The 24,848-nt window shown below is 36.2% G+C and overlaps 1 protein-coding gene across 1 annotated transcript in view; it reads right to left on the minus strand.

Annotated features, from left to right (window-relative positions):
- Window positions 1-10,011: 10,011 nt before the first annotated feature.
- The window catches only part of LOC109056335 (protein fantom-like), a 19,266-nt gene continuing 4,429 nt past the window's right edge, over window positions 10,012-24,848 (minus strand). The window contains exons 7-22 of the mRNA XM_042715753.1: window positions 22,163-22,269; window positions 21,960-22,010; window positions 21,649-21,828; window positions 21,226-21,343; window positions 20,688-21,140; window positions 20,105-20,244; window positions 19,663-20,020; window positions 18,071-18,306; window positions 17,872-17,961; window positions 17,623-17,694; window positions 17,371-17,521; window positions 14,923-14,993; window positions 13,589-13,775; window positions 12,270-12,354; window positions 12,015-12,151; window positions 10,012-10,846 (exon numbers count right to left, since the gene is read on the minus strand). Of these exons, the coding sequence (XP_042571687.1) occupies window positions 10,722-10,846; window positions 12,015-12,151; window positions 12,270-12,354; window positions 13,589-13,775; window positions 14,923-14,993; window positions 17,371-17,521; window positions 17,623-17,694; window positions 17,872-17,961; window positions 18,071-18,306; window positions 19,663-20,020; window positions 20,105-20,244; window positions 20,688-21,140; window positions 21,226-21,343; window positions 21,649-21,828; window positions 21,960-22,010; window positions 22,163-22,269 (2,561 nt within the window). The 3' untranslated portion in view covers window positions 10,012-10,721. The remainder of the gene's footprint in view (window positions 10,847-12,014; window positions 12,152-12,269; window positions 12,355-13,588; window positions 13,776-14,922; window positions 14,994-17,370; window positions 17,522-17,622; window positions 17,695-17,871; window positions 17,962-18,070; window positions 18,307-19,662; window positions 20,021-20,104; window positions 20,245-20,687; window positions 21,141-21,225; window positions 21,344-21,648; window positions 21,829-21,959; window positions 22,011-22,162; window positions 22,270-24,848) is intronic.

Consider the following 24,848-nt stretch of genomic DNA (forward strand, 5'->3'; position numbering starts at 1 on the left):
CTCTGTTCTTTATTTTAGACATTTTTTTTTTCTTTTAATGTATAAATTAATAATTTAATCCTTTAGGATTATTTAACATTTAGTGCTAGAAAATCACACACAGATCACTCTATTTTTTTCCAACTTTTAGTGACAGAGTTGAAACAAATTACAAATCTTATTTAAATCAACATAGAAATTAAAATCTAATTGAATGTTTAGTTTGTCATACAGTGCAAGGAATTTAAATTTAGTGCCATAATGTGGACACTCTCATTGGTGGAAAATAATATTAATATAATAATAATAATAATAATCACTTTTCATTTAGTAAGTTTCACACAAATTGTGGTGTAAACTGTATTCATCATTTAACCATTCAACCCTGTTATCGTAAGAAAAATTACAAAAATACATATGTGTCATTAATTCATAATGTCTATAAACTATAAACCAACATTTGGTTAAAAATTAGCAAGCCTGTAATTAGTGATCACTTAATTTATGCTAAATCTACAAAACTGTTACTCATTCTTAATTTTATAAATGTTATTCGCTAAATATTTAATGTTTATTTATTGTTTAACATTAGAAAATAATATGAAATCACACATGCAAGGGCATTCATATTCCAAAATTTGTTAATAGGCCTGAAATTTTGCAAATATTAAAGAAAATCAAAATAGAAAATGACAAGCTTGTTTACACTAAACTTACATTAAACTCAGTTTTGTCCCTAAAGTGTTGATTTTATCTTATACATTTTGTTCAGTTAATATTTTAATATAATGAAATTACATTATATCACATTTGTGTTACAAATTTTAGTAACAGGGTTGAATAAATTGCGAATGAAACTGGGAAATGAAAAGCTCATTTAATTTTAATTTTGTTTTTAATTTAGTAAATGCAGTTTGGATGCCATATGGGTGTACTGAGGTGTTAATGATAGTATGACAACAAGACAAATACTGCTTTTTATTGCTGATGTCTGATTAAACAAAGACAATGTATAAAAAAAATTTACACAGCGATGCTTATATATTGATTCAGCCTTTCTTTGCCAATGGCCTCTAAGGACTGCTTTTCTTTTCTGGCTGTTAAGTGAATAATTTGCCTTGAACAGTATCACAATCTGTGGCGTTAGCTGTATGACTTATATGTGAGAAAAGCATTGAGTAAAAAACAGATTATAGGAACACAGTCCAATGAATTTAATGACTCTGTCCAAGTGCAGTCAATAACATGCTACTGCTTTTACAGTGCTCTTGATAAGAGTCTTTTTATGTCTGTGTCTAAATCAATAAGCTTAAATTTACGCAGTGAAGGGCTCAACACAAATATCATACAAGCAGCTGGAGTGAGTTAGTGCTGAGAGCTGTACAGTAGCTTAAACGCTGTGAACGATTAACAGTGAGATGAAGCATGACAGGGCTGATTTGAAAATGTAATTTCGGAGGTGACATGTCACGCATACATTAAAGCGTTGTTAATAGAGAGCCAATGAAAACACAAGGTCAGGAACACATGACCTGAGAGTGTCTCTTAACTGGAGGAATGTCGCAGTTCTCACGTAAGACTCGACCAAAGCAACGCTCCTCGTGCTGCTAATTATTACGGTAAACCAGTGCAGGGAACAGGTTTTTGGGAGAGTTCACTGGGCAAGAGGTGACGACATTACAATGTGTCTTGTGACAGAAATGCCATTAAAAAACATTCAGTGTAAAAGACAGAGAGGATGACAGGATCTCTATGGAAAGAATGATGCCATAACGCCACCTAGTGGTGTTTCTGCACCTTCCATGAATCTCATCCAGTTCAGTTGCAGGCCAGAGCACATTCCACAGTAATACCATATCTTTAGCATTATAGCTGTTGAATGCTTATTAATATAGTACATTGTGTGATATAGTACAGTATACTGCCATTAATATAGTACCATTTTAGTAGTATAGTACCATATATTTTTAGTTTGTTCGTTTGTTTTTTCATGGCAAAACCATCATGTGTTTTTGAGACTGTTTTTTTTTTTTTTTTCATATTAATCAATTTTTCATATAAAATTTTGGGGCATGCACCATGTAATACCATAATTTATTTTGGGTATGTATCATGGCATAACATGTTTTATTTATGCATTATTGCAAAACCGTGTTTTCGGGATATTTACCATGGTAAAACTTTGTTATTTTGGCCATGTACCACAGCAATATTTTTTTAGACATGCAAGATAGTAATATCATAATTTTAGGAATGTTTTATGAAATACCATGTGTTTTTAAAGTTTTTCTGGGGTAATACTTATGGGGTAAATACCATATTTTGGGCTTGTTTGTAATACCTTTTTTTCATGATAGCAGTATCACAAAATAGGTTTATAGGTGTGTATTATTGAACATGTATACTGTTTTATTATTATTATTATTATTATTTACTATGGTAATAGTTATGGGGTATGTACTATATTTTTGGGGAATACTATTTAATTATTCATTCATTCAATCCTTTTTTAATCTTACATTTTGGGGCATATCACCAATGACTAATACTATATTTTACTTTGAGATGCATTTACTTTTTATGTATCTACTATTGCAAAAGATTTACCATGGTAATACTGTGATAACTCAGGCAATTTGATAATACCTAGTATATCAAAGTCAACTGCGGGTGGCAGATCCTTCTCCTATTTAGCGCCTAAACTCTGGAATAACCTACCTAACATTGTTCGGGAGGCAGACACACTCTTGCAGTTTAAATCTAGATTAAAGACCCATCTCTTTAACCTGGCTTACACATAACATACTAATACACTTCTAATATCCAAATCCGTTAAAGGATTTTTAGGCTGCATTAATTAGGTAAACCAGAACCAGTAACACTTCCCATAACACCTGATGTACTTGCTACATCATTAGAAGAATGGCATCTACGCTAATATTAGTCTGTTTCTTTCTTATTCCGAGGTCACCGTAGCCACCAGATCTTGTATTTTTAAATGTCAGAGGGTCACTGCAATCACCCGGATCCAGTATGTATCCAGACCAGATGGTGGATCAGCACCTAGAAAGGACCTCTACAGCCCTGAAAGACAGCGGAGACCAGGACTAGAGCCCCAGATACAGATCGCCTGTAAAGACCTTGTCTCAGACGACCACCAGGACAAGACCACAGAAACAGATGATTCTTCTGCACAATCTGACTTTGCTGCAGCCTGGAATTGAACTGCTGGTTTCGTCTGGTCAGAGGAGAACTGGCCCCCCGACTGAGCCTGGTTTCTCCCAAGGTTTTTTTCTCCATTCTCTCACTGATGGAGTTTTGTTTCCTTGCCGCTGTCGCCTCTGGCTTGCTTAGTTTGGGGACACTTTATTTACAGTGATATCGTTGACTTGATTGCAAATTATTGCACAGATACCATTTAAACTGAACTGAGCTGCATGATGACATCACTGAATTCAATGATGAACTGCCTTTTAACTGTCATTTTGTATTATTGACACACTGTTTTCCTAATTAATGTTGTTCAGTTGCTTTGACGCAATCTTTTTTGTTTAAAGCGCTATATAAATAAAGATGACTTGACTTGACTGTGTTTTTGAAGTATACCACATCAGTTCTGTTTGTTTTTTTTTTTGTTTTTTTGTTTTTTGGACAGTAATTCCATGGAATTTGGGCCATGGACCACTGTTATTCCCAAAATAATTTGTAATAATGGTGTTATTACTATTTTATTACCATCTAAAGCCCCGTTCAGACTACAATTATTTTTTTTTTTTGTCAGTTACGACAGACATGGTGTCAAATTATGGGATTTTGTCTCATAAAATCTAGTCGTATGGTGAACAAGACATGTCTCATTATAAGATGCTACCCGAGTAATCATCACATGCCATTATTAACGACGTGCGTTCTGTCAGCAACGGCACAGGCTCTGTTGGTGCCCTAGGCGAGATTTTAGACCCCCAACCCCCCCCCCCCCACTAAAAAAATTCTGAAAATGCAGATTTTTCAAAACTTTACAATAAAGTAACATAACATAAATACTGATAAGTATTAACATAAATTAGTAAATAAATTGTGATAATAAATAAATGTAGATGTTGAAGCACCTTGTAGGTATTTCATGAGTGAATCTGTTAAAATAGCTTATTGAAACAAAGAGAAATATGAGAAATATGAAATGCCTAAAAAATAAAATAAAGGCAACATTTTGTAATTTATTTGTAGATGTTATCCAGCTATCTAGCTAGTTAGTCTAATTAGCATACCCATACCTTTCATTTCAATTTTGTGCATACAGTGGAAAATTACATACTTAAACTTAATTTCATTTTATGAACGCTAGATTATAGTTCTAGTCATGGTCTTTTTCATAAGACATTTAGACACTTTTTGGTGAATTAAAAGCAAGCTGTAATGTAACTAAAATTAACACAACATTACTAAAGCTTTCATTTGTTTTAAAGAAAATAAAGTAAAATTAAATAAGCAGTTAACTCAAGCAAAAACGTTCCATGGTGTCAGTGTTGCTAATTAAGATGTTCTAAAAAGGCTATTTCAAAATACTACATGAACATCAAGGGCTAATACATAGTCGTTAACTTTATATATATATATAGAGAGAGAGAGAGAGAGAGATTTTTATAATATACATTTTTACTTCTATATTGATAATTTTTCTGCTCCTCTTCTTTGCGTCGCTTTCTGCTTTGTGCCCCTGATAATTTTCTTTTTTCTCTGATTTATTAGAAATTATACTTTAAGTTTCCGTTGATGTCACTTTTATTTTTTTATAATTTTTTTTTTAATTTGTTATGTTATATATGTGTTATAATTTTTTTTTTTGTGAGATTTTTTTTATTTTTATATGTGTGTGTAGTGTGCAATGTTGTCAAGAGGGCGCACTTCCAACTAAAAAAATAAATAAATAACTTTCGTGCGGCGACCCCCAGTCATTTTGCACCCTAGGCAACTGCCTGTGTCACCTATGCCACGTGCCGGTGTAGTGCCGAAATTTGCACCCTGCCAGATTATGCACCCCCTAGTATTGGTAGGTTTAGGAGTAGGTGTGGGGGAGGGGTTAGGATTAGGGGTGGGGTTGGGATTAGGCAATCAATTAGCGACTTCAACGAGGGGGTGCAGAATCTGGCAGGGGTGAAGAATTCGGCACTACACCGGCCCTGCGTTCTGTCATCGATAGCGCAGGACAAGACAGAAGGTGCTATGAGCGTAAACAAACAATGACTAGCAAATAGCGTGTTTTGCCCTGTCTTGTCATCAGAAAGGCCCAAAAAAGAAAGAAAACCTGACAATGGACACAAATCTGAATGGCATGAAGAGGATGGTATGGACTGTCAAAGAGAAATGAGGTAAAGTAGTTTTTATTTGACCTTTTTTCACTGTTTTACGGTAGTCCCTCATCATAAATGCAGGAGTATTGTTGCCGTAGCTTCACAAACATTTTCTTCCATTGTAGAAATTACACCTAGCAGGACTGATACCATTGTCTCTCTTTCGTTTCGGCATGTTTGAAAGCTTGTACAAAGGTGCTTCTGTGCTCCCATTGCTCAGAAAAAAATAAAAATAAACTTGCTAGTCTTTCTGTGCTGACATCGTAAAGCATCGCAGAGGCATCATGCACTATGACACACTACACGAGATGAAACAATTAAATTGTGCATCCTGACGCCCCAATGTCGTATACGAATCCCCACGACATCCTACGTCAAGCAGATTGTGGCAAAATCGGGCTAAAATCGTGTAGTCTGAACGGGGCTTAATACATCACTGTGCCATGGTAATGGTTCTGTACTTTTTAAATGTTCTTTTATATTGTTCTTATATAGATCTATTTCTGTTCCCACTTCCAAAACAAGCCAACAAACATACAAAAGAATCTATAGTTTTAACTGCAACTAAAGCTGGTCACCATTTATAAATGACCAGAAAGAACTTAATAATGATGACCAGTATGATCAGGTGTATTTTGGAAACTCTTACTCTGGTTTTGGCTGGTCACCCACCATGGCACATTGCTCAGTCTGGCCTGCTTGCAGCACTAACCAACCTGTCCCAGTAACAGACCAACAATGCCCATCAAAATCCAGTTAGAAAGTGGTCCAAACAACATCCTGTTTCTCCATAACCCTCTTCTTGGGTTCACTTAAATACACTTCCTCTATGGCAAGAGCCATTTTAGGAGAAATCTGCCTATATTAGAAAAGAGGAAGTGTGGTAGACGCTCCTGTCTTCATGCACCCCTGATCATGCGGGTGACAGGCCTGCAGCACTGGAACGTGCTGCTGGGCAGCAGCTTGAGTGAGTGTAATGAAACCCACCGACAGGCCAGTCATATTTAGACAAGCTCGGCAATACAGCCAGCCAGAACCAGAGCACTTCCGCTAAATACAGCGCTGAGTCAAAGGTGAGGAGCTGGCGAGACAGCGGTGAGGGCAAACATCACGCCTCAGTGACCAGAGTGGGTCTGTCTGTCTCAGACATGCAAAGCACTGCCCATTTGGACACGTGTGCTTGAGCTTTAAATGACACCACTAGTCCTGACAGGAAAAGCGACTGCCAGTCAAACCACAATAAACACCAGCGAACAAATAATTTAATCTGTCATCACTGTAAGGAGAAATTAAAAAATAATCACAGCCAGTCAAAACGTACTTGTTTTAGCATGTCAATTAGCATGTGTTTCAAATTTATGAATAAAATAAGGTCTGTGGTTAACACTTTCATGGACTGTAAAAACTGCTTTAAAACTGGTGCTACATAAGCACTACAACTTTAATTACACTTAAAGCAAAGTGCACTATATACTGTTTGATAAAAATGTAGCCACCTGTGTATCTATGTGCCAGCAGCTAACAGTTAGCAGCTTGTGGTTACAAAAGTGCTTTCTTGACCCATTTAAGTAGGACTTAAGTACTTTATATACTTTCATAATTACATTGTCTTTAAAATATCTTTAAAGTGTGCTGCTGGATGTACTGACAAGAATTTATAGGAAACTACAGGTTACACTTTATTTAACAGTGCATGCACTTACCTGTACTTACAGTGTGCTTAAGAAAGTACTGGATAATATAAGGACATGGATTATTTTTAGCGGGCAGGTTGTGTTGTAATTAATAAAGTAGGCTACATAGTATGTTCACATATTTCCAACTACAATATACTTTGTAATTTATATTAAAATTTGTACGCAATGTATGTAAATATACACATCTGCAATGAAGTTGCAATTTACAGTAGTACATTTAAAATATATTAACTTGAAATAATATTGAATAACACACTACAGGCAAAACTAGTCAACAAATCAAAATAAGTGTACTTCTTTAAACAAAAGATTATTAAAACAATGATTTAAAATGTACTTACTACAAATTTGACATTATAATAAAGAGCACTTTTTAAAAGTGTACTTAAGTGTGTTAAGAAACGGTCATGAAAGAGTTGTCACTTAAGTGGCCTTTTATTTAATTAATAATAAATTATCTTCACATAGAGGCTTTTAAAAATAAACTGAAGACTTGATGTTCAGTGACAGATGCAAATTGTGAACTTTAAAAGTTATAATAACTTCTCCAGCACCATTCTTAATCTAACCTAAACGTTATCGCTTTCGTCACATTGTCTCCTATAAAGCTTTGGGCTTAACAAAATGTAAGTGCAAGGTGCCTTCCGAGAGATGATTAAATTGATATTTCTGTGACTCACTCTACTAGGCGGTAAGTGGCCTTTGTGGGCTCAGGTTATCCATGTCACCAAAACGACACTTCCCTCTTGTCCTAACACGTCTAATTGAAGAGCGGCCCTGTATATCATTTCCCAGAGTGCTCAGCGGTAATTTGACAGATGGGCCAAGAGTGGGAAAAAAAAAGGTGGTGGGGGGTGCTGGGGGCCACCCACCCGCCTGTCACAGCTGTCAAAGGGCTTCGCTCCAATCATCTTCACATGACAACACAACCCACCCCACATCTTAACTCTGAATGGCTAATGAGACCCTGTGGGACACCTTTTCTTGTCCTCTTTTCAGGTGGCAGGGTCATTTGCATGATAGCGGCGAGCGGGAACACGCGAAATACAGAGAAAGCTGACAGAACTGGGCGGCAGTGCTCGGTATCGACCTATGATATTGATCAAGTCATGTGCTCGGCTAATGATGCTGCTTGGCTGAACACATGAACCCCGTTAGAGAGATCATTAGCCATCCAAGATCCAATACTGATGTACAGTAGTACAGCCTCACTGAAAGCTCCGTCAAACTCACTAAAACATCTGCCAATACGTTTCTGGAGAAAGACACAAATTATTTTTCTTTTGTTAGCATGAGTTAGCTTGTTAGCTATGGACTTTATTGACTTTTTTTAGTATGTTCCTTCTTATTGTACATGACTGATCAGAGCATGTGACATACATTATCAAAAAAAAAAAAGTTTGTCTTCGTTCATCAAAACATGAGAACTTGTTCCACCACTGAATCAATTTTCTTTTGGCTGATATCAGCTAGCCCTTGCTATGAGACTTAATAATGCTAAGCAAATAGCTATCAGTGGTCAAAGTTTGACCAGTTAATGTTGTTAACATCATGCTCAGGTGATTGGCTCAAAATAATGCAGGTTACATACTGCTGGGACTGTGTGTGTGTGTGTGTGTGTGTGTGTAGTGTGTGTGTGTGTGTGTGTGTGTGTGTGTTGTGTGTGTGTGTGTGTGTATATATATATATATATATAGTACATATATCAAAATATCTATATATATATATATATATATACAGTACGGACCAAAAGTTTGGAAACATTACTATTTTTAATGTTTTTGAAAGAAGTTTCTTCTGCTCATCAAGCCTGCATTAATTTGATCAAAAATACAGAAAAAAAATGTTATATTATGATATATTATTACAATTTAAAATAATTATTTTTAAATTTATTATACTTTAATTTATCTTTTATTTCTGTGATGCAAAGCTGAATTTTTAGGATCATTATCACATGATCCTTTAGAAATCATTCTAATATGATGATCCATTATCAAAGTTGGAAACAGTTCTGCTGCTTAATATTTTTTCAGAACATGTGATACTTTTTTAGGATACTTTTTTTAATATGATGTTAAATTATAAAAAAAAAAAAAAGAAGCTATGTTTTTAAAATATAAATATTTTGTAATAACAATATACACTACTGGTCAGTAATTTGGGGTCAGTAATTTTTTTTTCTTTTTTTTAAAAAAAAATCAATACTTTTATTCAGCAAGGATGTGTTAAATTGATAAAAAGTGATAGTAAAGAAAATATATTATTAGAATATATATTATTAGCATTTTTTTTTTTTTTTTTGAATAAATGCAGTTCTTTTTAACCTTTTATTCATCAAATATATTAGACAGCAGAACTGTTTCCAACACTCATAATAAATCAGAATATTAGAATGATTTCTAAATGATCATGTGATAGACTGGATGTTACATGTGACACTTAAGGCTGGAGTAATGATGCTGAAAATTCAGCTTTGCATCACAGGAATAAATTATTTTTTTAAAGTATATTCACAAATAGAAAACTATTATTTTAAGTTGTAATAATATTTCACAATATTACTGTTTTTTTCTGTATTTTTGATCAAATAAATGCAGGCTTGATGAGCAGAAGAGACTTCTTTCAAAAACATTAAAAATAGTAATGTTTCCAAACTTTTGACCTGTACTGTATATATAAATATATATATATATATATATATATATATATATATATATGCCAGCCAAGCAACTACCATTGAAATAAATGCTAATGGCTACACAGCATCTGCAGATATTATTGATTCCCTAGGTTTTAACAAACTCTAAAAAAAAAAAGAAACCGTCAACTCGTGCACATTTTGTAAAATGCCTGTGTTTTGTTTGTCCACACAAAGAAAGTCAACAGGGGCCAGTGTTGTTTGGAGTATTAAATGTTGTTACTTTAAGTATTTAAAAAAAAAAACTGAAAAACTGAGGTTTTAAGAAAATCAGAGAACAAAATGAAATAACACTAAAACTCTTTAATACATTACTCTGAAATGTTCAAAAATATAAAACATTTACAAATATCTGTTAATAAGGCTGTCTACAAAGGTACATTCACAATAAAACATCTACATCTCTACAAAATATACTAAATAATCCGAATTGTACTCTCATATGCAGACCTATAAAGAAAATATCAAATGATCTGCAGTGCAGATAACAGTAACATTTCACACTCGATCGCACACACCAAAACAGAAGAAGTGTCTGAGCGAGCGCCACAGCTCGATACGCGTGAAAATCTGCATTAGCATTTTAAAGAGCTTGATTTAATCCCATTAAATCCAGTTAGATTTCATTTTGCACCTTCAATAAAATATCGCCGCCTGCCACAGCGCTGCCTAATGAGGCTTAACAGCCTTTTCATTAAGCAAAGTTATTAAAGGTCTAAACATCAGCATTCCATCAAACGCAACACTGGAGGCCATAAAGAGAAACATTAGGATTTGATTTCACAACGTAAGGGATCAAAGCCGCGTGATGGCGTTTACATAAAGGACTGTTTTGTTCCCATATGTTATACTGTCTGTAGTGTTTAAAACCAAACGGACCGCCCCATGCATTACATTTAACTTCGTTTTGGTGACTCTAATTAAAAACTAATATGATTCAAGGAACATTTAATATTCCACAATTGTAAAAAGTAAATCACTGGTTTTGGTCAATTAAGCAAGTGTAGTTAGAGGTTGATCACGCTCTGGATCTTTCATGATGGATGTTAGAGCCTCCAGAGCTTCAACAGTCACAACTAGATGGCCAATAACTTCACTGCTGTCCTGAACGTCCACAACTACAGTGAGGGACAGAGAAAAAAAAAAAAAAGTTTTTATAGTCAGCAGATGGCACTTTCCATGAATAGGGTACAAATTGTCTTTCATTGGATAAAAAGGCATGAATATTGTGTTCTTTAGAGAAACAACTATTACATATGTTAGATAAACATATTTACTCCACCCCAAAATGAAAATTTTGTCAATAATCACTTACCCCCATGTCGTTCCAAACCCGTAAAAGCTCTGTTCATCTTCAGAACACAATTTAAGATATTTTGGATGAAAACCAGGAGGCCTGTGACTGTCCCATAGACTGCCAAGTAAATAACAGTGTCAAGGTCCATAAAAGGTATGAAAGTCGTCGTCAGAATACTCCATCTGCCATCAGACGTGCAATCTGGGTTATATGAAGAGACGGGAACACTTTTTGAAAGTGAAAAAAAAGAAAAATAACGACTTTATTCAACAATTCCTTTGTCAACGGTCTCCTCTGATGTCGCCACAAGAATGCGCTGTTTTATTTGAAATCAAAGCTAAATACACGTAGAAACGTAGCATCCTTGTTGGCGCGGATGATACAGAAGAGCATACACAGCATACAGTGATATGAAGAGACACAGAGGAGATCGTTGACAAAGGAATTATTGAATAAAGTTGTTTTTTTTGTTTTCTTCGCTTACAAAAAGTGTTCCCGTCGCTTCATATAACCCAGATTGCACGTCTGATGGCAGATGGAGTTTTCTGACGACGACTTTCATACCTTTTATGGACCTTGACACTGTTATTTATTTGGCAGTCTATGGGACAGTCACAGGCCTCCCGGTTTTCATCCAAAATATCCTAAATTGTGTTCCGAAGACGAATGGAGCTTTTACGGGTTTGGAACGACATGGGGGTAAGTGAATAATGACAAAATTTTCATTTTGGGGTGGAGTATCGCTTTAAGAAATTAAAAAATTTAAGCACATTAAATATCTGCTCCACCTCAACATTTTCAGAGGTTAAACATCTCTTTTCACTGATACTTTGTTGAAAACAGTGTTCCAGGTCCTAGTTTTTTTTTTTAATGACCAAGTTTTCCAAGATTTGAGATCACATAAATAAGCAGCACTGTAATATTCACATTAAAAATGAAAACTTTTGTTTTGTGACTGGAATTTTGTCATGCCAAGTAAACACACTTACTGTTGAGGCTGACGTCCTTCATGTCTCGGTGTTTCTCCATGATATCGAGAATACGCAGGTAGGCCACGCCCACATCCTCGCACTCCTCATCCTGCTCCTCCTCTTCAGGAGGGTCACTCACCACCGTGAACTTTATGCTGTCACAGCCAATGAAAGAGTCAGCTACTTACTAGAGCTGGATAGCACAGTGCTACAACTATATACTTTAAATGACAAATTAATGAGCAACTGATTACAGATCAGAAAGAGTCTCACTGCTCTATTTGTCTGTTCCGGCCCTCCAGCACTGCCCTCAGAGTTTGCCGTCTGGGTTGGTTACTCTCCTTATCCACATGGATCACTGTCACAGCATTGTATGTTGTTTAGGTCTCTTTCTTTATTTTCATGAATTACTAATAAAGATCATGTTTATTTGGCATTGTTTAGTAAAATAATACAGGGACAAGAACCAATTATGTGTCCAAGCAAGGTATTAAATAACATTAAATTCAAAATGGTGGGCAGTCAACGTGGCTGATAAGCGTATTTCGGATTACCCCAGTGTTTCTGAGCCCTGTTCCTGCAGCCCCACCAACACTACACGTTTTGGATGTCTCCCTTATCTGACCCATCCATTTCAGGTCTCGGAGTCTCTACTAATGATCTGGTGGGTTGATTCAGATACGTTTGATTAGGAAGAGTGAAAAAATGTGCAGTGTTGAGGTGCCTCCAAGAACAGGGTTGGAAAACACTGGATTACCCAAGTAATCTAAATGGAGCAGAGTCATGACTTTAGATCAGGGGTCTCCAACCCTGCTCCTGGAGACTCCAATCCCAATCAAACACACCTGAACCAGCTAATCAAGGTGTTCAGGGCTACTTGATAATTTAAGGCAAGTGTTGAAGCAGAGTTGGAACTGAAGTCTGCAGGATGGTAGCTAGATTGGAGATCCCTTCTTTAGATCAAGTTATCCAAGTTGTCTAGTTGGGCAGAAACTGAAACCACTTTTTCAAATTTATTGAGCTTTGCATTAAACCTGAGGAAAATCCTGCTCCTTGAGGGCCAACATCCTGCAGAGCTGGAAGCTTCTAGAAGACTCTGATTAGTTGGTTCAGGTGTGTTTGATTGGGATTGGAGCTAAACTCTGTAGGACAGTGGCTCTCCAGGAGCAGTACTGAAGACCCCTGTTGTAGACCAGTGGTTCCCAGTCCTGGTCCTGGAGAAACCCCAACATGGCACATTTTACGTCTCCCTTATCAAACACTGATTCAACTAATCAGGTCATTAGAAAAATCTACAAGACCTCAAATATGTGTATCAGATAACAGTGACATCCAGGGTCTCCAGGACCAGGAACCACTGTTGTTGACCAAAGCAGAAACGTGTAACTATGAGTCTATGGTGGCTCTAGAAGGTTTGAGGTATAGACCCCAAAATTGGCCAGAAGAAAATTCAGAGTATTCCTAATCAATGCAACAATTCTCACAACTTTCTATCATAAGGCTCAATACACTGCTGTATACTATACCAGAAAAAGTAAAACAATTACAATGGTTGGTATTGCATACAAATTAGTATGAATGTTGTTGTTCACCATTGCTGAAGTTGTAGGAGACGCTGTGTCCAGGCAGAGGTTTCTTTAGGGACAGTGGGGTCTCGACTGATGGCAGGCCCAGGAAAGAGTACTCCACAAACAGTCGGACAATTGCATTGTCTTCCGCCACTCTTGAGCCTGGCTTCAGACTCATTGAAACAATCTCCACACGAATGCACTCGGACGGCTGGTGAAGCAAAGCATCACATGACCTTATCACAACTGACATACAACCTCACACCAGCTGACATGGTGAGACTCGCTGTGAATCTTCAGGGACTCCAATCACTCTCTACATCTGACAGAACACCCACAAAGAATAGTCCACCATTTGAAATGATGGACACCGGAAAAACTATCTCTCTTTCCTGATGAAGACATGTAACCTACAGGGCATAGTTCTCTGATAATGATGGAGGTTGGAGAGGCTTTGTCAATCCGTGTATCATTTGATTCAATCTGTCAAACCAGCCGTCCACATTGCTGGAGTGTTTAGGTCATTAAGTTTGTGCTGACAGTAGTCGTTAAATCTCTGTTTCTTTTTGACAGTCCTCTTATGACAAAGTGTGAGCTAACACTAAGCTGACCATTTAAATCTCTGAATGTACATCACCCTGTTCACACAGATGTGTTCATTTGTGATTATTACTTGATTAATTCAAGTTTGGTATAAGATTGTTAATATTCTTTAAGTGTCTTATGCTTATCAAGGCTGAAAATTTAAAAAGTTAAAAAGATCAGCATTTAATTAAAATATAAATCTTTTGTAACATTGTAGGTCTTTACTATCACTTTTATTATAAAAAAAAAAAAAAAATGCAAACCCGAATGGTAGTGTATGTATATTGTTACAATTGTTGTTAAGTATATATATATATATATATATATATATATATATATATATATATATATATATATATATATATATATATATATCAATGTTGTATCACAGGGTTCCAAAAAATATTAAGCAGCACAACTGTGTTAATCAATCATTGATAATAAATCAGCATATTAGAATGTTTCTGAAGGATCATATGACACTGAAGACTGGAGTAATGATCACAGCAATAAATTGCAATTTAAAGTGTATTAAAAGTATAAAGTATAAGGAAGAAAGAAAGATCTTACTGATCTCAGATTTTATTTTCTTATTATTTTTAAATGAGTAGACATGTTAATAAGAAAAGTTAAGCTAAAAATCTGTAGTGTCTTGGATATATACAGCAAAACACACAAACAAATATAAGAAAATATATTTCATATATCGGTCAAGCACAGAAAAACACTGTTCATTTGTTAAACACACTCAGATGTAAAGTGATACAACACACCTGTTTTTTATGCTGTGAGCTCTGAGCAGGAACAATGCAGTCATCGCTATCATCATCCTCGCCCTGTACATCTGCAGAGACAACAGAGTGTTTTATTTATTGTGCTCACTTGATAGTACAGAATTTAAAGCTCTAGAGGATCATTAGTAGTGGTCGACCGATATATCGCCAAGGCCGATAATGGATAAAACATATACTCACATCTTACATTCCAACTCGTCTAGATACTCCAACTCCTCTTTTATTAATCTACTTAATCATTAATTTGTTTTTTATTCACAAAGTTATTTCATATTTACTCAATGTTATTATCACGGAAAATGTGAACTATTGTCCATCATTTTGCAATTTATTAACAAACACAAACACTTCACAAAATTAGAAATATTTTAGTTTTAAACCATGAAGGTGAGCATTTAATCTTTTATTATCCTTGCTGTGCATCAGTAATGCACTGAAATTATTGCTAAGCAATAATTGGAAATGCCAAATTCTCTTGATATCACCGAGAACTGATGTTTTTTTTTGTTTGTTTGTTTTTTTGAAGATATCTCTGGCTATTGTCCATACACTGTGTCATAGTTTGCACAACCCGATTATTTTACACGTATAGTGTGAGCACATAAATCGTGCTCGACAATCGGACCGTATAGTGTCCCTCTAGAACCACTGCTGTCAATCAAATCATTAATTCATTAATGATATCATTAAATCATAATAAAATTAATTATTCAAGATTATCTAAACCTACTTTTGCAAACTAGTCCTAGGTTTTACGCTCAATCTCAACCAAACCACTGTAGTACAATTCATTCATTTATAATATAGGTGTGGGTAAATATACCCCAAAGTCCATAAACCCTAAACAAAAATGCAGAACTTCATGAAACTAAGTGAGCTCATGTGACAGATGACTCTGAACAAGCATGCAAAGTTGTATGCAGATCGGACCATGGGTGACGCTATAACCACCATAAATGTTAATAAACATTATATTTCTATGGTAAATTACCTGTATATTGCCAAAAATGCTCTTTTTAATCACTGATTCAGCTTGTTACAGGCTTGCTAAATAATATGTTTTTATTTATGTGCTCAAATGCCTTAAAGTGCTTGAACCCCGATAATCGCTATTTTTTAAAATATTTCTTTATTTGTGAAAAATGTTGTCATAGCATAACAGAATCAAGAAGTTGTCATCTAAAGTATGTTTATTTAGCACATTTTTAATCCATTTTCAAATTATTTCAAATTTCTTAAATATTAATTAAAATAAAGATTTATTCATATATATATATAATACATACACACCAGCTTTATATCGGCCATCGGCCACCCTGGTCTCAAAGATATCGGGCATCGACTGTCAAAAAATACAATATCAGTTGACCACTAATCATTAAATGGATCACTTCTAGCCTAGTTCCATATAGAAGGTGTTCGTGAAGGGTTTGGGTTGTTTATTTTCTTCTCATCCATCTTTCGTTTTGGCCTCAAGTGGCCCGCAACAGGTAAGAGAGAGACGTTAGACGTGAACATTTTAAAGACAGCCTCTTGGCCAAGGTCAACACATATTAACATCTATGTTGTGGGTTGTCAGCAGGAAACACATAAGATTATTGGCAGCAGCGAATGAAATATTAATGATTCTCATCACATTCGAAAAACAATAGCACAGCTGCTTCCTCATATGAAACTGAATACTAACGCACAGCAGTAAGTATTGGTTCACCAAAACATTCATATGTGTCCCTACTGAATACAAGTTCTACTAAGGGCCGAAGCACAGGGGCCTTCCTGCCCACAATAACACATACAAAACACAAACTTTATTTTTTTATACTAGAAGCACTTTAAGTTTGTGGTAACATGGAATCTAATTAGAGTTTAAATTAAACCCTGAACCTAAAGCCTTCATAAAAATTAACTTCTCTCATTATTTAGCCAACTTCATGTTGTTCTGAACATATGTGACTTCTGTGCTGCGGTGAAACACAAAATGAGATGTTTTGAATTATGTTCAAGTTGCTCTTTTCCATACAATGAAACTAAATTGCATAAAAATGCTGCAGAGCTTGTAAAATTATATACTACGCAAACGCAAATGAGCTTTAATAATGAAAAAGTGCAAGATTTTTTGCAAATAACCAACATACTTTTTTTTTTTTTTTTGTCCATCCGTGTTTTTTTTTTTTTTTTTTTTTTTTTTTTTTTTAAGAAAAGAGCAGAATGAACATTGTTTAAAAAATAATGTATTATGTGTTTCACACAAAAAGGAAACGTGTAGGTTTGGAAGTATTTAAAGGTGATAAAAAAAATGATAAATGAAAAAAAAATTCATAAAACTAAATAAATAAATAAAATATTTTTATATATTATATTTAGTTTAAATATCATAGCCTGGCATGCTTAAAGGATTTTAATTTCCATAACTCTAAACAGGCACACCTGTTAGTGGCTCCTGCAGCTCCTCAGAAATCTCGGACTCATCAGACTGAGAGCTGGCGGTGATCACCTGACCCTCAGAGAAATGAGACTCTTCCTCATCCTCTTCCTCACTGATTGCAGTGGCCTCTCCTGCTTCCATCACTATGACGGTCTGAGGAACCCAGCGTCACATATTGTTTATTCCTGAACCTTTTTTTTTCTTTTCTATTGTATTCCTATTAAACTGTAAATTTCACAGTATTACGAGTGTACCTTTGGTGCAGGGGACACGGATGACTTCGGCTCTTCATCATCACCTTCATCAGAGGCTGTAGTCTGCTCCATTTGTGATTATTAATACAAACACATGCAAAATACATAAGCAAAACACCACATACAGAAGTGCACATATGGTACAAGATAATACTTAGGGCTAATTAATGCCTTAATTTGAGCAACAGTAATAGCAATGCTTGACTTAGCAAACACCACTAATTAAACCAGAGCAGACTTTTCTTTTACCTGTCTTTCAAGCTCTGTAACATCCACAAAAGAAACTCTTTTAGTAGTTGATTTTGGTAGAGTTCGCTGCCTGGGTTTGGGCATTGGTGCCTATAGTATGAAGAACAGGAAAAAATATATATATTCTACTATGACAAAACAGCAAAAAGCATTCAGCATTGATTTATGTATGGACCAGGACGTTTTGGGGACACATCACCTCAGAAACAGTGGGCTGAGGTATTAGTGGAGGGTCTTTGTTCATCAGTTGTGTTTCTGTGTGTGTTTTCTCCTTGTTTTGGGATGTCTGTCTCTCCGGTGTCGTTCTGCCGGTGATTGTGGTCTGTTGTGTGGTGATAGCCGAGGATGTTGGAGGAAGGTACGTGAGCTTCCATTTCAAAGTCACACTGATTTGACCGCTTGGAAGTCCCTCAGGGTCTTTGAGCTCAAACATACCTTAAAAAAAATACAAATCACAATAAAAACTCCAATATTAAAAGGTGTCTTTATGTTGAAATAAATATATAAAACTAATCTTAATCAGCAGTCTTGTCATATTTTCCAGCAAAAATATCTAAACATCTCTATAATAAGATAAATTTGCCTAAAGGCCTGTTCACACCAAGTACGATAACTATAAAGATAATTATAAAGATATAGTTCTAAAAATCGTTCTCAATATTAAAGAATAGCAGAGTCCAAACCACAACTATAATGATAAAGGCACAGAGAAATTATATCATTGGAATCATTTTCAGAACAATTTTTTTCTAGCTGATGAACAATATATACTGACAGCCAATCAGAATACATCCTGCAGTAACGAGCTCGAGAAATTAAAGTGGCAGACGAGTGTGCGATAGTAATAAACAGATATCGTTTGCTGGTGTGGACGCTTACATAGTTATCTTTATAGTTATCTTTATAGTTATCGTTCTTGGTGTGAACGGGGCTTAAGAAGCAATTGCATAGGCTAGTTTTTTAGAAAATCACCTCTAATTAATTAATTTATTTTTATTGTTCCACTTTAACAGTTTTTCCCAATTTTACTGCATATTTTATATTTTTTTGCAGTGTTCCTAAACAAACACTTAATATGTTTTGCTTCTTTGACACAATCTGTATTGTAAAAAAAGCACAATTGAAATAAAAGTGACTTTACTTGTAATAAAAATGCAATAAAAAAAAATAATATTTGCACAAAATATTATATGTATTTATTAATTCAAAATATTTAGCTCAAAATATTACCTTAATATTAATGGTATTCTTGTTTTTTCAAATTCATTGAATTCTTTAAAAAATGATAATATTAAACAGACTCCATGAAATAGCTTAATAAACTATTTTCTTTCAAGTATTTATAAATAAATATTAGTGTTGTGCAATGATTAATCATGATTAATCACATCCAAAATAAAAGTTTGTGTTTACATAATACATGTGTTTGTACTGTGTATATATATATATATATATAAATACACACATGCATGTTTATATTTTGAAAATATTTACATGTATAGAGTTATATTCACAATTTATATTATATATAAATACTTAATATATAAACATAATATATTTTTCTTAAATATATATACATGTATGTATGTGTGTATTTATATATACATAATAAATATACACAGTACACACACATATATTATGTAAACAATAGACTTTATTTTGGATGCGATTAATCGTTGCCCAGCACTAATAAATACATAAATACTTTATTTTCCATTTCATTGGGGCTTTAACGTTTGAAAATCAACCAAATTCAGTCTATGTAAAATTGTTGCGAGTGTTTGTCCTCACCAGTGATGGTTTTATCGTGAGCCAGCAAGATGAGCGGTACTCTGGCCTTCCCTAGATACAGCTGGTTCTCAACATCCAAATCATCAAACACATAAAACACCAGAGCCTCTGACCTCAGGAGCGCATCGAAATCAGAGTTCATGGCCACCGGGAAGACCATGTGATCTTCAAACTGTGGCTCGTTGGTGGAGGATATGATTGGAGTATCATGGTCAGGGAAGTTGTAGAGTTTGTAGATGATGTATGGGCTGGGTTGGGTGTGAGGACCTCTGGATTTGAGATCACAGCAGGAGTGTATGGTGATGTTTAGTTCATTTAGATCACCATCCATCAATGATGGGGAACTAGGAACCGAAGCCTGAAGAATAAAGCAAAAAGATCAAGTCATTTTAGCATGTTTCAAAACATGAAATGGTGCCATAGATGGGGTTGTAAACAGTACCTGGCTGTCCCTCATGCTTGTGTTGAGGTAACCAAGTGCTTTGACTCTCTCCTTATAAAGGCGAATGGCTTGTTCCATAGGAACCCTGAGTTTGAGCCAATACTCTAGAGCACCAAACACCTGGATCTCAGCTGTAACACCTACAAACAGATGGAAACCTCTTTAATGAAAGCTTTATGGTTTGTTTTGTCCTTTTGGGCAGTTTAAATCACTTTCCACTTTCATTAACTCTTCAAAAAATAAAGGTTTCAAAAGATTGTTTTTGCAGCAATGCCATAAAGGAAATATTTTGGGTTCTAGAAGAACCATTTTAATAATCAGAAGAACCTTTTGTGCATTGAAAAGTTTCCATGGATGTTGAGGAAACAAAATGTCAACAAAGAACCTTTATTTTTAAGAGCGTTGTGTGCAAAAGAGCAGCTTGGACATTCTGCTATACTTCTCCTTTTTGTGTTCCTCAAAAGAAAGAAAGACAAGTAATTGAGTTTTCCTTTTAGATTGAACAATTCTTTTAATAGCAACTAAAAAACCCATACTGGTCAACCTCAACAGGAACAATGTCCTTTACCAGTATCAGACTCACCAACTAACTTAATGATGCCAAACACCTTGCCATCTCGTTCCAGCAGCTGATTTAACCTGAGCTGACCAGCAGCCACCGTGCGGAAGCTCAAACCCTCAGCGAGCTGAACCTCCACCGTAACTGAGCTGCTGTGGAGATAGTTCAAGAAGAGCTCGTCCACTCTCACGAGATACTGAGACGTGAGGTTGTACGCTGGACGGGCACCTCGAACCACAGCTGTGGACTGCAGCTCAAAGTCATAGAAGGCGTACGTGCAGAAGGTGGACGGATCTTTGTCCTTTAGATTTTCTACAGCTTCGGGAGAGAACTGCGCTTTCCCCAAGTGAATTTCCAGAAGGTTCTCGCCTCGAGCCAAGCGGAGGCTTTCATCAAACTCATCTGTAACATCATCGCTGGTCACATCTGGTCTGAACACATGGGTCTTGGTTCCATATGCAATGTCTTTCAGCTGGGCTGGAAGGACACAGGAAGATTTAGTTTTACTAAGCATGACTGCAACACCGGGAATCTGAAGATCATGTGTTGGATGCAGCTAAACCTTCAAGTTTCTTGATCTTGGCAGCTCTCATGTCCAGAAGCTGAGCCAGCTTCTCTGACTTCAATTCATGTTCAAGTTTCAGATCGTCCATCGCTCGAGTGACAGCTTCAACCTCAGCCTACAACAATACAGACATTTAAAGACATTAGCCATGCTCAAGTTTACCCTCAAGTGTGAATGATAGGGCTTCTTTCAAATCTACTGCTATTTTCTATTATTTCTGAAAGCGTTATTACATCAAAGTTGACCAACATTAAATCACTGCAGTACCTATTAAGATTTTAGAAATACTGAATCATACAGGAATATGTTTTAATGACTGAAGTAAAGAGAGTAAATTTTGATTTCATATTGAGTTCTTGATAACAGATAGTGATGATTATCTAAGGTCTGTTAGTCTATCAGTGCGAGGACTGATCAAACCTGATAGTCTTTATTGATCTTGTGTTGGATGATGAGCATGTTCCTGGTCTTCTCCAGCTCTTGGATGGTCTCAGCATGAGTGGCCTGCAGTTCCCTCAAAGATCGCTCCACATCCACTTTCACATCTTCCTCCACCTTCTCCAGAAATCCAAGCTCTCCACTCTTCTGACTCCTACGAATCTAAACGTCATTTATAAAAAAAAAAAAAAAAAAAATAAAGTACTGACCCAAATCATTTGACCAGTAGTGCATGTTAGTAATCTAGTCATTTGTAATTAGTATGAGTTAATTAACAGATGTTCAGAATTTACCTTTATAAGCATGAGGGCTTCACTGAGTTCAGCTGCATCTATTTCACTTTCCTTTAAAACACAGTGTAAGATTTAGGCAACAATGGGAAACAAATAAAATCCTTTGTATAGTAAAAGTTATTTCATGGTCATTTTCTTTTTAGGTGAACTATTGCTTCAAAGTGCTATGTTTCCTCTCTACTGCTACAAATATTGCACTTTACCTTGGTAAAGAACTTCATGCGCTCTTTAATTTCATCCAGTTGTTGTTTCTGTTCGAGATAACGCAGCTGAAGTTCCCTGTTTTCTTGCATCAGTTTTTCATTTAAATCTTCCGTGAAAATGAAATAACAGTCAGTCTAAGGGGCCGTTAACAAGACAACGTTTTCATCCATAAACGGGAAACCTGGTCAGGGAAGTTTTGCCTGTTCGTTTACACGACAACGGCGTTTTTTGGGACTGAAAATGGAAAACGGGTTTCAAAGTGCAAGTTTTTGAAAACAGCATGTCCGTGTAAACACCCAATATGGGAATCTTTGAAAACGGTGACGTCATGCGTAGTACTTGTTAGATATGTAGACATGCAAAGTATGTGTCAAGATTCAAGAACTTTATTGTCATTTGTACTACAGTACAATGAAACTCTTACTTTGCTTACTCCTCTCGAGAATGACAGGGTATAATGGGAACAAATATAACTTACACAGGCAATACAAAGTATGTAAAAAAATATAGAAAATACAGTAAAGTAAGTAAAAATATAAATAATAATAGCTTAAAAAAGAAAGTGATGAAAGAGAAAGAAAAGGAAAAAGAGAACCCGTATGCTAATTAGAAAAAAAAAATCTGTCAATTAACATTTTTCACAGAATAAATGTGCAGTGCAAGTAGCAATAAAGTGACAAATTGTAAAGTGTCAAGTGGTGATAAAGTGTCAGTGTAAAGACTGGTGTTTAAATTGTAAGTCACATGCGTTATGAGTGTATGAAGGTTCAGCAGGTAAAGTGCAGAGTGCCATTAAACAGGCTGAGTTTATCCTGATGATACAGGTGGAAGTGGCAGTGGGTTTTGACTATTTATCACTCTAATGACCTGGGGGTATAAACTGTTTCTGGAGTCTGGATGTTTCGGGCTGCAGTGCTCCGGTACTGCTTCCCAGACTTCATGAGAGTGAAGAAATTGTGGATGGGATGGGTGGTGTCCTTGATGATGTTGCAAGCCCATTTGCAGGTCCTTTTTTTTGTATATGTTCTGTAGTGAGGGGAGATCAGTCCCTGTGATTTTCCGGGCCAGATTTATCACCCTCTGTAAAGCCTTTCTATCCTGTGTTGTGCTGTTGCCAAAAACACAGCAATGCAGCAAGTTAACACACTCTCCACAGTGCTTCTGTAGAAGTTATGGAGAATCTGTGATGACATGCCGAATTTCCTTAGCCTACTCAGGAAGTACATTCTTTGATTGGCCTTACTTACTAGTTTCTTTGTATTTACTGTCCATTTGAGGTCCTCACAGATGTGTGCACCCAGGAACTCATAGCTGCCCACTCTCTCAACCTCAGCATCTCTGATCAGCAGAGGCTGATAGAGACGCTCACTCCTCCTCATGTCCACAACCATCTCCTTGGTCTTGCTGATGTTCAGTGTGAGATTGTTATCCTCACACCATGTGACCAGTTCAGACACTTCTTTCCTGTATGCGGTCTCATCATTGTTTGTGATAAGGCCAATGACTGTGGTGTCATCTGTAAATTTTATGATGATGTTGTTAGGATGGCTAGCAACACAGTCATGAGTGAAAAAAGTGTACAGCAACGGGCTGAGTACACAGCCCTGGGGAGTGCCTGTGTTCATTATGATGGTGCTGGAGGAGTGTTTTCCGAGGCGGAAATGTTGAGGTCAACTGGTGAGGAAGCTCAGTATCCAGTTACTCAGTGTAGAAGGCAGGCCTAGGTTATATATCTTGTTTATGAGTTTGGAGGGATTGATAGTGTTGATTGCCGATTGATAGCTGTCTTTATTTTCCAGGTGAGTTAGGATTTTGTGAAGGGTAAATGAAATGGCGTTCTCTGTTGATCTATTAGTCCTGTACGCAAACTGTAATGGGTCCAGGGTGGCTGGTACAATACTTTGAATGTGTTTCTTGACGAGACTCTCAAAACACTTCATGAGAACCGGTGTGAGGGCCACAGGTCTGTAGTCATTCAGACTTGAAACTGCTGTTTTTTTGGGGGGGACAGGGATGTTAGTGGTGGACTTGAAACAGACAGGGACTTATGAACCTGTGTTGGCGTTAGCGTCAGTGCCTGTGCCCCCTCCTCAGGAATCACTTCCAGTGTTGTCCAGGACTCTGTGTTCAGGGCTTCAAAACGTGCATAAAAGAGGTTGAGCTCATCGGACAGAGATGTTTGCAGATGTCCGGCCTTTGTAGTCTGTTATGTGAGCTAGGTCTTGTCACAATTTCCTTGGGTCATGTGTAGCATAGTAAGTTTCCGGTCTATGACTGTAGGATGCTTTGGCAGATTTAATGCTTTTGCGAACATAATATCTTGACTTTTTGTAGGCTTCAGAGTCCCCAGACTTAAAAGCCATAGAGCGAGCACGTAGACTGGAGCATACTTGTGCAGTAACCCATGGTTTCTGATTTGGATATGTGCAAATGGTCCTCTGTGGTATGATATTGCCAATACATGTGCTGATAAACGCTGTTACAGTTGATGCATATTCAAAAAATTTGCCTGTGGAGTCCCGTTGTATTGCTGCTGTTCTGAATACATCCCAGTCAGTACATACCAGACAGTCTTTCAGTGTTAGTTCAGCTGTCTCAGACCACACTCTGATGGTTTTCCTTTCCAGAGCACACGGTTTCAGCTTCTGTTTGTAGGTTGGATATAGAAAAATTGTATTGTGGTTT

This window comes from Cyprinus carpio, chromosome A25 (assembly GCF_018340385.1).
Source record: "Cyprinus carpio isolate SPL01 chromosome A25, ASM1834038v1, whole genome shotgun sequence".
Classification (NCBI taxonomy): Eukaryota; Metazoa; Chordata; class Actinopteri; order Cypriniformes; family Cyprinidae; genus Cyprinus; species Cyprinus carpio.